We start from the raw sequence: 13,274 nt of genomic DNA on the forward strand, positions 1-13,274 counted from the left end.
TTGACCTTGTTTGGTCATATCTTTGAGTTCTTTGAAGGGTCTTTCTATCTATAAAAAAGGTGTCATAACTGATTACATTGGTGTTCTCAATTGTCAATTGTCCAACTCTGTAGACGCTGTGACAGTATGTTGTCAAACTGGATTTGGGTGAGTCACAGTCGATGCACTTACACGCGATCGACTAACTTAACGAAAATGGAAAACCCCTATACCTCATTTGATGTAAAGACGATGTGTTCCCGGAAGAGAGGTTGAGGAACTCACCTTCCACATCAAAAAACTCAACTTCATCCATTTACAGTATGCAATCAGCCTGTAGTTTGTTGACTTACTGGTGTCCTTCTCAGGTTTCTTTATCAAAATAATGTTCCTCCCTCCACCTCTCTGGCACAACTTCTTGAACTACTTCATACTTTCATCTCTCCCTGTGGTATGGTGGCTTGGTGGTAAGAATGGGTTTGATACCTGGCCAAAAACATGTAAGTCAGGTTAATCCACCTGTCAGTGCCAGTGACCAAGGTACTGACAAAGAACTGGAGTTGGTCCTTGGGTGCTGTATAGTAGCTGCCCACTGCTCCTAATACTTAAGACAGGTTAAATGCACAGGCTGAATTTCACTGTACAACCGTATGTGTGACAAATAAAGTACATTTTCCCTGGTGCAGGCTTCCCATTGTCTTTAGCCAGTTCCTTTGTTTCCCATGTTAAATAGTACATTTGGTTCATCCTCAGTGTTTTCCTTTCTCTGTAGTGCCACCTCTCTCTCCAAACTATTGGAAGTGTGTACAGTCTCCCTAAAAAGTCATTCAAAGTACTCGCTAAGACCAAGAAAGTGGATCACATTAGTCCAGTTCTCACATCTTTACACTGACTTTAAAATACTGCTATTGGTTTATAGATGGTTTAGAGCCAAAATACATTTCTGATTTGCTGCTACCTCTCAGGTAGTCTGGGACAGGCCTCCACCGACAGTTGGAAGTCTGTTCCAACTGTCAGTGGTTTGGATGTTTTTGTAATAACTGCAGTTAATGTAATTAATTAGATACCGCCAAATTGAATAGTATTACATAAAGATAAAGATATGCTTGAAATGAATATGCTTTATAACTTTAAACTGTAATAATGAAGATTTTAATGCAGATTTGTTTGCCTTTATTGGTGTATTACAGCCGTCTGTAGATCAGTGGAAGAGTGTGAAACTATCTGCAGAACTCGTCAAAAACTTCAACAGGGAACCTTTAACATATCAGCTCATAATGTGTTTTAGTAGAGCAGACTTCCAAATGTTCAATACATTAGTACAAATGTGTTTAAACTTGCAACTTTTGTGGGCACATTTCTATTTCCTGTCATACTTTGGGAACACTTGATTGTAATTTTAATTCAAAATGTTTAATGATCACATCCAGACACATTTTAATCATAAAATACTCATTTGTCATTTTTAAACATCTACAGGTACATTTTTCATTATTTTAATTTAGGCATGCAGCAGTTAAATCATTGTATATATATATTAAAGACTAGAGCTCATTATCATGCAGGTATTACATCATGAAACAAAAATGCTAAAACAACTGGATGAAGTCAGCAGAGTCTATTTTACTGTGATTAGTGCAGTGTGAACATGTACACTTTTAACACACTCCGATTTCTCTCACAGCTTTATACAAATATATGAATGAGAGAAACACAGATAGATCAGCACACAGCAGAGAAGGTGCAGTATATTCCCCAGTGATCACTGGTGTAACGGCCACAGTCGAGCATCTCCATCCCCGTTAAGGACATGTGGTCGGGGTTCAGCTGCAGAGCTCCGTCACTGCTCGCCTGCCGCAGGTAGAGCCGGTCGAAACGGAGGCGACACTTGAACCGGATCCCTTTGTTGGTGTTGGTCTGGGTGTCCCATGTGTAGCGGCAGGCCTCCTGCTCTCCCAGCTGCTCCCACACATCATTCACACTGCTGGGAAGGCCCACTTTGGCCACCTGAGGCAAGAAAAGGCAGAAATGAGAGAAGAGGTCACCTATGATGAAGATATTCCTTCATTAGTCCCACAATCGGGAAATTTGCAATTAGATGGATACAAAGAATGAAATGACAGGAAAAGCCAGAGAGACATTGACAATTTACATCCTCACTTCATGCATTCATATGGACAGCTTCTTCCTGCTGCAGATTTTGGATGAAAAAAAGACAAACCTCATAATCCCTCAGATTGGTGTCTCCTCCAAACAGCACAATGACATCATCAGGCGCCTCTCTCATCCTCTTCATCACCAGTCGCAGCTGTCTCATCCGCTCTACTGAATTGTCCTTGCAGCTCTCGAAGTGAGACGTCATCAGGTGAAGCTTCTGGCCTTCGAACAGCACCTGATTTGGAAAGAGACGCATGTTTACATCAATGCCCCAAAGAGGAAGCTCCTTTTGTGTGTGTGTGTGTGTGTGTGTGTGTGTGTGTTTGTGTGTGTCTGTGTGTGTGTGTGTGTTTGATGTCTGCACACCAACCTGAGCGATAAGCAGGTTACGCAGCATCTGAGAGGCCGGATATGAGACTATTTCACTGTCCAGGAGTGTGATTCGTGACTTCTTCAGCATCATTCCAGTGAAGTAATGCTCCTTACCAGCTGATCAGGGATAGCAACCATTAATAAAGGCTTTTAATTAAGTGTTATAAACCTTTTTTATAAAGAGTGACTTATAAGAAAAATGTCAATTTACCTTACTTTACCCTAGTTTAAGATCCTGAGAGACAAACTGTCAACCTTTCGTTCATTTAGAATATTTTAGGATGATTTTTGTTTGCTGAAAACTTTACAGTCAGTGCTGGAAAGTAAGTAAATTTCCTTTTGATGCTACTTTATACAACCACTTCACTACATTAATTTGACAGCTGTTGTTACTTTCCAGGTCAATATTGTATCCGTCCATCCATCCATCCATCCCCGAGCTACTACCTTATCGTGGTGAAGGGGTTTGCATGTCCCAATGACCCCGGGAGCTCAGTTGTCTGGGGCTTTATGCCCCTGGTAGGGCCACCCATGTCAAACAGGTCCGGGGGAAGGGACCAGACAAAGCGTAGCTCACAAGACCCCTTATGATGAGTGAAACATATGGTCCTCTGTTTCCCTTGCCCGGATGGCGAGCGCCTGGTGGCCGGGCCTACACCCATGGGGCCCGGCCGGGCACAGTCCGAAGAGAAAACATGGAACCCCTTTCCAGTGGACCCACCACCCGTAGGAGGGGCCAAAGGGGTCGGGTGCAATGTGAGCTGGGCAGCAGCCGAAGGCGGGGACCTTGGCGGTCCGACCCTCGGCTGCAGAAGCTAGCTTTAGGGACGTGGAATGTCACCTCTCTTGCGGGGAAGGAGCCTGAGCTGGTGCGCGAGGTTGAGAAGTTCCGTCTAGATATAGCTGGCCTCACCTCGACGCATTCTCGAGAGGGGTTGGACTCTCGTCCACTCTGGAGTTGAAGCTAGTGAGAGGCTGGGAACGTCTGGCAGAGTCTCCTGTCAGAGAGAGTTTAACTCCCAACTCAGGGAGAGCTTTGACCATGTACCGGGGAAGGCAGGGGACATTGAGTCAGAGTGGGCCATGTTCCGTGCCTCCATTGTCGGGGCGGCCGACCGTTGCTGTGGCCGTAAGGTGGTCGGTGCCTGGATTGGCAGACTGGGGTGGTGGTCCCTCTCTTTAAGAAGGGGGGACCGGAGGGTGTGTTCCAACTATAGGGGGATTACACTCCTCAGCCTGCCTGGTAAGGTCTATTCGGGGGTACTGGAGAGGAGGGTCCGTCGGATAGTCGAACCTCGGATTCAGGAGGAGCAATGTGGTTTTCGTCCGGGTCATGGAACTGTGGACCAGCTCTACACTCTCTGAAGGATCATTGAGGGTGCATGGGAGTTTGCCCAACCAGTCCACATGTGTTTTGTGGACTTGGAGAAGGCATTCGACCGTGTTCCTCGGGGAGTCCTGTGGGGGGTTCTCCGGGAGTACGGGGTATCGGGGTATCGGACCCCCTGATACGAGCTGTCCGTTCCCTGTACGACCGGTGTCAGAGCTTGGTCCGCATAGCCGGTAGTAAGTCGGACTTGTTTCCGGTGGGGGTTGGACTCCCCCAGGGCTGCCCTCTGTCACCGATCCTGTTCATAATCTTTATGGACAGGATTTCTAGGCACAGCCAGGGCGTTGAGGGGTTCCGGTTTGGTGACTTCAGGATTGGGTCACTGCTCTTTGCAGATGATGTGGTCCTGTTGGCTTCATCAGACCGTGACCTCCAACTCTCACTTGATCGGTTCACCACCGAGTGTGAAGCGGCCGGGATGAGAATCAGCACCTCCAAATCCGAGTCCATGGTCCTCAGCCGGAAAAGGGTGGAGTGCACCCTCCGGGTCGGGGATGAGATCCTGCCCCAAGTGGAGGAGTTCAAGAACCTCGGGATCTTGTTCACGAGTGAGGGAAGGATGGAGTAGGAGATCGACAGGCGGATCGGTGCGGCGTCTGCAGTAATGCGGGCTCTGCACAGATCCGTCGTGGTGAAGAGAGAGCTGAGCCGAAAGGCGAAGCTCTCGATTTACCAGTCGATCTTCGTTCCTACCCTCACCTATGGTTATGAGCTTTGGGTAGTGACCGAAAGAACGAGATCGCGGGTACAAGCGGCCGAAATTAGCTTTTTCCGTAGGGTGGCTGGGCTCTCCCTGAGAGATAGGGTGAGAAGCTCGGTCATCCGGGAGGAGCTTGGAGTAGACCCGCTGCTCCTCCGCGTTGAGAGGAGCCAGATGAGGTGGCTCGGGCATCTAGTTAGGATGCCTCCCGAAGGATACCCCGGGGAAGACCCAGGACACGCTGGAGAGACTATGTCTCTCGGCTGGCCTGGGAACGCTTCGGGATCCCCCGGGAAGAGCTGGACGAAGTGGCTGGGGAGAGGGAAGTCTGGGTTTCCCTGCTTAGGCTGAAGTCCCCGCGGCCCGACCCCGGATAAAGCGGCAAGAAGATGGCTGGATGGATGGATGGTTTCAATGTTTTAAAGTTGAGATGAAATGAAAAAAATGCTTTTTAACCCTTTTAAATCCCATATTGTGCACCTATTTAACAATATATGCCAAAAAAAAACCTTACATCAAAATCCAATCATGCTTTGCTCCTGTAAAACAAAATATGACGAGCACTGTAATCATTCCTCCTGTTCATACTGACCATTAGAAGATCCCTTCATAATAAACTCACTATGGAAGTGATGGAGGACTAAACCCACAGTCCTACTTCTGTGTAAAAGCTAATATTGGGGGATCTTTTAATAGTCAGTATGAACATGGAGGAATGATTATGTATCACGTACCTTCAATGAACATGTAGTCGATAGCGAACCGTTTCTTCAAGAAGCGAACGTATGGCTGGATGAGCTCCTGAAGTAACACAACGTCCGGAGAGTGTCTGTTACAAAATAGTCAAGAGGAAAGATTTCAGAAGTTATTTCAGTAACAGAATAATGTGAGTTAAACTAAAAAAACTACATTTTCTCAATTTACCTCTACATTAACCATCACAGTAATTGCTGATTAATAATCTATAAGATAAGATAAGATATAAATGTTTTGTTTTTTTATTCCACTTTGGGAGAAACTTCAAATTGATACGACAGTACAGTGGAAAGAATAGCAGCGTAAGGGTGAAAGTGATAAAATAAAATAAAATAAAATAAAATTAAATTAAAAAAAATAAAAATAAGATAAAATACATTAAATTATATTAAATAAATAAAAAATACAATGAAATAAAAATAACATAATATAAAATAAAATAAAAATAGAAATTAAATTACATTAAATTAAATTAAAAATAAAACAAAATAAAATACAATAAAATAACAATATAAAATAAAAATAACACAAAATAAAATAAAATAAAATAAAATAAAATAAAATAAAATAAAATAAAATAAAATAAAATAAAATAAAATAAAATAAAATAAAAATAACAATATAAAATAAAAATAACACAAAATAAAATAAAATAAAATAAAATAACAATATAAAATAAAATAAAATAAAATAAAATAAAATAAAATACTATAAAATACTACATACAGTAAACTGGATCTCTCTGTAAATAAATCTCCAATATATACAAATGTGCAATATGCAGAAGTTCTTGAGATTGAGCTCATATGAACACTAATAAATAATCCATTACATTTCCTAGAATCAGTGTCCTGTTACTTTGGGTCACTCACAAATCTGGGGAAAACTAAACTGAAACTAAATCCCACGACCGCACAGCAGTGAGTGAGAGACAAAGCATGAAGCACAGCTGCAGCACTGAGTTATAACAGCAGAAGTTTACGATGTTAAGCAGGAGCAGAGGCCTCTCGCTCTCTCTGGCTGCATCTCTCCATCCAGTCCGTCCACATTAAAGCTGATCAGCTTCAGGTGGTCGACGTCCTCCTCTGGCTGCTTATTTTTAGATTCTGCTGATTCATCACTGACCTGGGAGGAAGCCTGACTTTCCCCGCCAACATGTGCACTAAAGAAATGCAGCAGTAGATAGATTTTAAGGTAAACAGCAGTGGATTACAACATTAAATTGCACCATATGTGTCAGATAAGAGCCTTACCTGCTTACTGGAGGGCTCTCCTCACTTTCATGTCTGTTGCTTTCTCTTTCTGGGGACTCTTCTGCAGCACACACTCCCTCCATGTTAGTTTTAAAGTCAGTTTTCAAGCTTTAAATACAACAAGTAAGGCGGAAATATACCTATGACCCTTCCGAAAATTGTGTGAGTCACATTAACATGATTCATAACCAGTTTGGACACTCCTCCAGCCACAAACATCACATGACTTTTTATGATGTAGCAGTGAACACTGATGGCTCTAATGGTTATACAATAAACCCCACAGTTCCATAAAGCTCTGCTCATTTTCACTTTACATAAAATAACATTTAAATCATTATTGCTATGTTATATTTTCATATTTTCATGTCTTAGGTAAAACATGACATGATAATGTGTGATAGGAGATGTTTTTTCTCCTAAAATGAGTGGTGTAAAAGCTAAAAAAAAATACACTCTCTCTGCTTTCTGAAACATTAATCAAGGTTTAATCACATTATTGATCAGTCAGATCCACTATTGATGCAGCGGAACCTTTGAGATGTGCTTTTGTTTGACGTCGGTGTCGCATCGGCGATGCCTGACAGCCATCATCCATGGGACCAAACCTAGTATTTGTGAAATAACTGAAGGTAATTTTATTTTTATTAGTTAAATGCAGCCGAATTAAAGAGTATAACCTACTCTTAAATATACATGTTAATTAATATCCTATACCTTTAGTATTTCTTTGTTTATAACCAGGTTAAACATTAAATTGACGGATTTATAAATGAAGTTTGGTTTGATATAAATATCTTTGGTGTCTGGTTGCACAATAATCTCAGTTTTAAGCATCACATTAACACTTTATTGGAACACTCAGCCTTAAGATTTATAATAAAAATACAGTACTCATGTCCAGGTGAATTAAATATATCCATATATACAAACATGCAAACACACAATATACATCAATATATTAATATACTAATTATATATATACACACACTTATATTAATATACATATAAACATACTGCACATCTATATACATACATATACACAAATACGTGATAAAATAAACATAGGATACAATCAAATATCGCGTCCTTAAATGATAAGTAAGTTATGTCAAGTGATGTTTCACTAATTGTTTGTTTGACTATAACCTGTTTATTGATTTATGTAAATTTGACGGCATTTATATAATTTAAACGGCAGTTTCAATTACACTGAAAAATACCAAACAAACATTATTTAACTAAAAAAAAGCCTCGTTATAAGACTGATATTTAACTGATTTCTTCTATAAATTCCCCTCAAAATCTACCTGACAAATAACATTATAATATATAATATAATAATGTTAATAATGTCATTTAAATGTGTGTTTAACCCTCCTGTTGTCCTCGAGTCAAGGAAGGAAGGGAGGAAGAAGGAAGGAAGGAAGGGAGGGAGGAAGAAAGGATGGAAGGGAGGAAGAAGGAAGGAAAGGAGGGAGGAAAGAAGGAAAGGAAGGGAGGAAGGAAGGAAGGAAAGAAGTCAGGAAGGTAGGAATAAGGGAAGAAGGAAGGAAGGAGGGAGGAAAGGAACAGAGGAAGGGAGGAAGGAAGGAAGGAAAGAAGGACAGAGGAAAGAAGGAAGGTAGGGGGAGGAAAGAAAGAGAGAAGGAGGAAGGGAGGAAGAAGTAAGGAAGGGAGGAAGAAGGATGGAAGGGAGGAAGAAGGAAGGAAGGAGGGAGGAAAGAAGGAAGGAGGGAGGGAGGGAGAAAGGAAAAGAGGAAGGAAGGAAAGAAGGACAGAGGAAAGAAGGAAGGTATGGGGAGGAAAGGAAGAGAGAAGGAGGGAGGGAGGGAGGGAGGAAAGAAGGAAGGAAGGAAAGGAGGAAGGAAGGACGGAAGGAAGGAGGGAGGGAGGGAGGACGGAAGGACAGAAGGAATGAAGAAAGGGGGATGGAGGAAGGAAAGAAGGAAAGAAAGAAGGAAGGAAGGGAGGAAAGAAGGAACAGTCAAAACAGACGGGGTCAGACGACACATCAATCATAAACAGAGAAAACACATTCAACCTTTTTACTTTTCTCCATTTCTTCTTCTTTGTGCTGCGACTTATGTGTGAAACTTACAACACAAGCTGAACTCTAGAGCGGTGATCTGTAGTTAGACCATTTAGATGAAATGAAGAAACATTTGAATATTATTACAAAAGGCAAAACTCAGCGTGACACGTTGTGCAAACAGGAGCAGCGTTACACTTCCGGTCTGCTGAGTCATAAATCCTTCATCTGATCTGACTGTTTCATGCTATGTGGAGTTAATATTTCCCCTTTTTATTATTATTGTTTTCCATTGTCTATTTTTGCCTTTTCTTCCATTTCTATTTACACAAACATCTGCAGCCTCTGACACTCTGACGTAATGTTGTGTTGTGTTTAACTCTCAGATGTTACAGAGGTGATGTTTGCAGTGTGCGACGCCATCTAGTGGAAATAATAAGACAGTGCATGTAATATTTAGAGGTTTTATTCCAAAAGAGAAGAAGAAGAAATGTTAATGAAAAATGGGATTAATTTGCTTCCAAAAGTGTTTAACCTTTGTGTCGTCCTCCCGGGTCTGTTTTGACTGCTCTTTCCTCCCTTCCTTCCTTCCTTCCTTCCTTCCTTCCTTCTGTCTGTCCTTCCTTCCTCTCTCCCTCCTTCTCTCTTTCTTTCCTTCCTCTCTCTTTCCTCCCTTCCTTCTTTCCTTCCTCCATCCCCTTTTCTTCCTTCCTTCTGTCCTTCCTTCCTCCCTCCCTCCTTCTCTCTTTCTTCCTACCCCTACCTTCTTTCCTTCCTTCCTCTTTTCCTTTCTCCCTCCTTCCTTCTTTCCTCCCTCCCTCCTACCTTCCTTCTTTCCTCTGTTCTTCCCCCCTTCCTTCTTTCCTTTCCTCCCTTCCTTTCTCTGTCCTTTCCTTTCCTTCCTTCCTTCTCTCCTTCCGTCCTTCCTTCCTACCTCCTACCTCCCTCCTTTCCTTCCTCCCTCCTTCCTTCCTGCCTCATTTCCTTCCTCCCTCCTTTCCTTCCTTCTTCCTCCCTTCCTTCCTTGACTCGAGGACAACAGGAGGGTTAAATTAATGAAAAAGAGACTTAAAATAAACATGATACAGCTCCAGTCAGACGTTTGGATGCATTGATACTGATTTATGTTGCGATTACGTTCAGTTTAACAACTAAAGGAGTCAAACGAGAGTTAGACGCCACATGGTATTAACCCTCCTGTTGTCCTCGAGTCAAGGAAGGAAGGGAGGAAGAAGGAAGGAAAGGAGGGAGGAAGGAAGGGAAGAAGGAAGGGAGGAAGGAAAGGAGGAAGGGAGGAAAGGAGAAAGAAGAAAGGAAAGGAGGGAGGGAGGAAGGAGGGAAGGAAGGGAGGGAGGAAGAAGGAAGGAAAGGAGAAAGGAAGGGAGGAAGGAAAGGAGGAAGGAAAGGAGGGAGGAAGGAAGGAGGGAAGGAAGGGAAGAAGGAAGGGAGGAAGAAGGAAGGAAAGGAGGGAGGGAGGAAGGAAGGAGGGAGGAAAGAAGGAAGGAGTGAGGGAGGGAGAAAGCAAAAGAGGAAAGGAGGAAAGAAGGAAGGGAGGAAGGAAAGAAAGGGAAGGAAAGAAGGAGGGAAGAAAGGGAGGGAGGAAGAAGGAAGGAAAGGAGGAAGGAAGGGAGGAAGGAAAGGAGGAAGGGAGGAAAGGAGAAAGAAGGAAGGAAAGGAGGGAGGAAGGAAGGAGGGGAGGAAGGAAGGGAGGGAGGAAGAAGGAAGGAAAGGAGGGAGGAAGAAGGAAGGAAAGGAGGGAGGGAGGAAGGAAGGAGGGAGGAAAGAAGGAAGGAGTGAGGGAGGGAGAAAGCAAAAGAGGAAAGGAGGAAAGAAGGAAGGGAGGAAGGAAAGAAAGGGAAGGAAAGAAGGAGGGAAGAAAGGGTGAGGGAGGGAGTACAGAAGGAAGGAAGGAAGGAAGGAAGGAAGGAAGGAAGGAAGGAAGGAAGGAAGGAAGGGGGGAAAGAAGGAAGGAAGGAAGGGAGGAAAGAAGGAACAGTCAAAACAGACGGGGTCAATTTGACCCGGGAGGACGACATGAGGGTTAAGTTTAACTGCACCCTTCGACACAATACTACATCACCAGGGATTTAGATTGTAATGTGCATGGAATAAGTTATATTATACTAAATAAAGTTAACCTTTTTTATTCATTGCAGTCTGTTGTGTATCATTTGTTATTGTTGAAGTTTTACATTTTATCAGATGGAGGGAAAAAATGACAAATTATCGGCCAAAAAAGATTTCCTAATGTGTAATATATTATTTCATGTCAAAGGTTTAACCTCGTAAGTAAAGCTGTCTAATCTAGTAGATGCAAAAATGACTAAAAAGAGACTTAAATTGACTAAAGAAACCTAAAAACTACCAAAAAGAGACATAAAAATGACTAAAAACAACCTACAGTTAGTTTGAGTGACAGCTGCCATCTAGTTACCATAGTAACTAAGAGATGGAGTTACTAAAGAGACTCAAAACTACCAAAAAGAGACATAAAAATGACCAAAAAGAGACTTAAATTGACTAAAGAAACCTAAAAACTACCAAAAAGAGACATAAAAATGACTAAAAACAACCTACAGTTAGTTTGAGTGACAGCTGCCATCTAGTTGCCATAGTAACGTAGAGATGGAGAGACTAAAGAGACTCAAAACTACCAAACAGAGACATTTCAGTCATTATAGCTATGTTATATTTTCATGTCTGAGGTAAAATAGGACATGATATGGTGTGATAGGAGATGTTTAGTGGTGTAAAAGCTAATAAATACACTCTCTCTGCTCTCTGACACATTAATCATGGTTCAAGTAGAAGTATCACAAATATAAACACTAAAACTGTACTTATACTGCTGCAGTGTATTCACAGATGTGTCCTCTTTAAAGGCCAATAAACCAAAAACTGTAGCTTCTGTGATCTGCTTAGACTCCACATTTCCTTTTTTTTTTTTTTTTGGAGTTTGAATGTATTAATAGTCGTAATAGTACAGGGCTTAAAACATTTACATCACCTTCCCAAAACTGTCCTGAAGCAGGTTTTTTTTGTTTGTTTCTGTTTGTTGACAGACTGGAAACAAGACAAATAACCAGGATCTAGTGATGTTGTCGTAGAAGTAACTGTAAGTAGGAGCCAGTCAGACACTTTAATGAGGAAAACGAACTGTAATAAATCATGTGTCCACTTTTTGCGAGATATTTAGACAAATTGCTCAAGTAATGCAAACGTCCTGTTGCATTTATGAGGAGCAATGTCAGCATCAGTCAGACGTGCCTGTCTACTAATCAGTTTAATATGTTCTGACATGAGCCGATGCTGATTATTAAAGAAAATGAATAAGCCAAAAATCCAAAAATCGGCCCGATGAATGGGTCGACCTCTGCTTTAATGTATCCGTCACTGCAGGGGACAGGTGGTAGGAGTAGAAGTGGGAGGAGCTGGGCAGGCAGGGAGCTGATTGGCTGATGAGAGGACACACAGGAGGGCTGGACAGGTGAGCAGCTCAGTAACACAGAGGAGGAAACAAGACAATAAACTAAGAAAATCTGCATTTTAACCCTCCCGTTGTCCTCAGGTCAAGGAAGGACAGAAGGAAGGAAATGAGGAAGGAGGAAAAGAGGAAGGAAGTAAGGAGAGAAGGAAGGAAGGAAGGAGAGAAGGAAGTAAGGAAGGAAAGGAGTAAGGTCGAAAAGAGGAAGGAATTAAGGATGAAGGAAAGGAGGAAAGAAAGGAGGAATGAAAAAAGGAAGGAAGGGAAGGAGTAAGGAGGGAGGGAGGGAGGAAGGAAGGAAGGAAAGGAGTAAGGAGGGAGGGAAAGAGGAAGGAAGTAAGGAGAGAAGGAAGGGAGGAAGGAAGGAAGGACGGAAAGGAGTAAGGAGGGAGGGAGGAAGGAAGGAAGGAAAGAGTGAAGCAAGGAACGATGGAAGGAAGTGAGGAAAGGAGTAAGGAGGGAGGGAGGAAGGAAGGAAGGAAAGAGTGAAGCAAGGAAGGATGGAAGGAAGTGAGGAAAGAAGTATGGAAGGAGGAGGGAGCAAAGAAAGAGGGAGGATGGAAAGAAGGAACAGTCGAAAGAGACGGGGTCAATTTGACCCGGGAGGACGACAGGAGGGTTAAGGCTGATTCATGGACTAATTATATACATGAGCAGTAGTCTAATCTCTGTGAGGGTTAAATATATTTTATCATGTTTGTTTATTAAAGGCTGTAATGGTTATAATGACACCTACCATTCAATAGTGTTGCATCCTTGCTTATATTCACCTGTTGTAAATAAGACATTATAATATGAATGTATAAATGATAAAATATCTAAATTGATGAAGGAATACATGAGCTCTCTGTAAGGGTTAAATAACGGTTTGATTGTATTATAATGTTTCTTTGACATTGTGTCTTGTGACCTGTAGATGAATTATGACTCACAGATAAAGCAGCAAATACAGTTTTACCCGCGCAGTTCTGTTATTGATGTCATGAACCGCCTAATATACCAAATTTCCCCCGCGCTGATTGGCATGACTGTTTTCAAATTGAAGTTTTCCCTCGCATTAAACACCTCCTCCCGCATGTGTAGAAAGATGTGGGCAGTCCCACTTCTGCGCGCTTCATTCATTCTTTCAATCTGACAGACAGACACACAGC

At 42.2% G+C, this 13,274-nt stretch overlaps 1 protein-coding gene across 1 annotated transcript; it reads right to left on the minus strand.

Annotated features, from left to right (window-relative positions):
- Window positions 1-1,701: 1,701 nt before the first annotated feature.
- On the minus strand, window positions 1,702-6,706 carry LOC133987162 (tyrosyl-DNA phosphodiesterase 2-like). The gene is made up of 6 exons (XM_062426445.1): window positions 6,608-6,706; window positions 6,337-6,516; window positions 5,333-5,427; window positions 2,507-2,625; window positions 2,201-2,371; window positions 1,702-1,986 (listed from the first exon to the last, which is right to left on the minus strand). The coding sequence occupies exons 1-6, from the start codon at window positions 6,688-6,690 to the stop codon at window positions 1,702-1,704; spliced, it is 933 nt and encodes a 310-aa protein (XP_062282429.1). The 5' UTR covers window positions 6,691-6,706.
- Window positions 6,707-13,274: the final 6,568 nt, after the last annotated feature.

Source organism: Scomber scombrus, chromosome 2, assembly GCF_963691925.1.
Source record: "Scomber scombrus chromosome 2, fScoSco1.1, whole genome shotgun sequence".
Taxonomy (NCBI): domain Eukaryota; kingdom Metazoa; phylum Chordata; class Actinopteri; order Scombriformes; family Scombridae; genus Scomber; species Scomber scombrus.

Excerpts from the sequence above, each read along its gene's own strand:
- LOC133987162 (XM_062426445.1), bottom strand. The coding sequence starts at position 6,690 with ATGGAGGGAGTGTGTGCTGCAGAAGAGTCCCCAGAAAGAGAAAGCAAC. Across the intron at positions 5,428-6,336 it reads CTCTGCTCCTGCTTAACATC|ACACTCTCCGGACGTTGTGT; the intron begins GTAAACTTCTGC and ends ATTTTGTAACAG. Across the intron at positions 2,372-2,506 it reads GTAACCTGCTTATCGCTCAG|GTGCTGTTCGAAGGCCAGAA; the intron begins GTTGGTGTGCAG and ends TTTCCAAATCAG.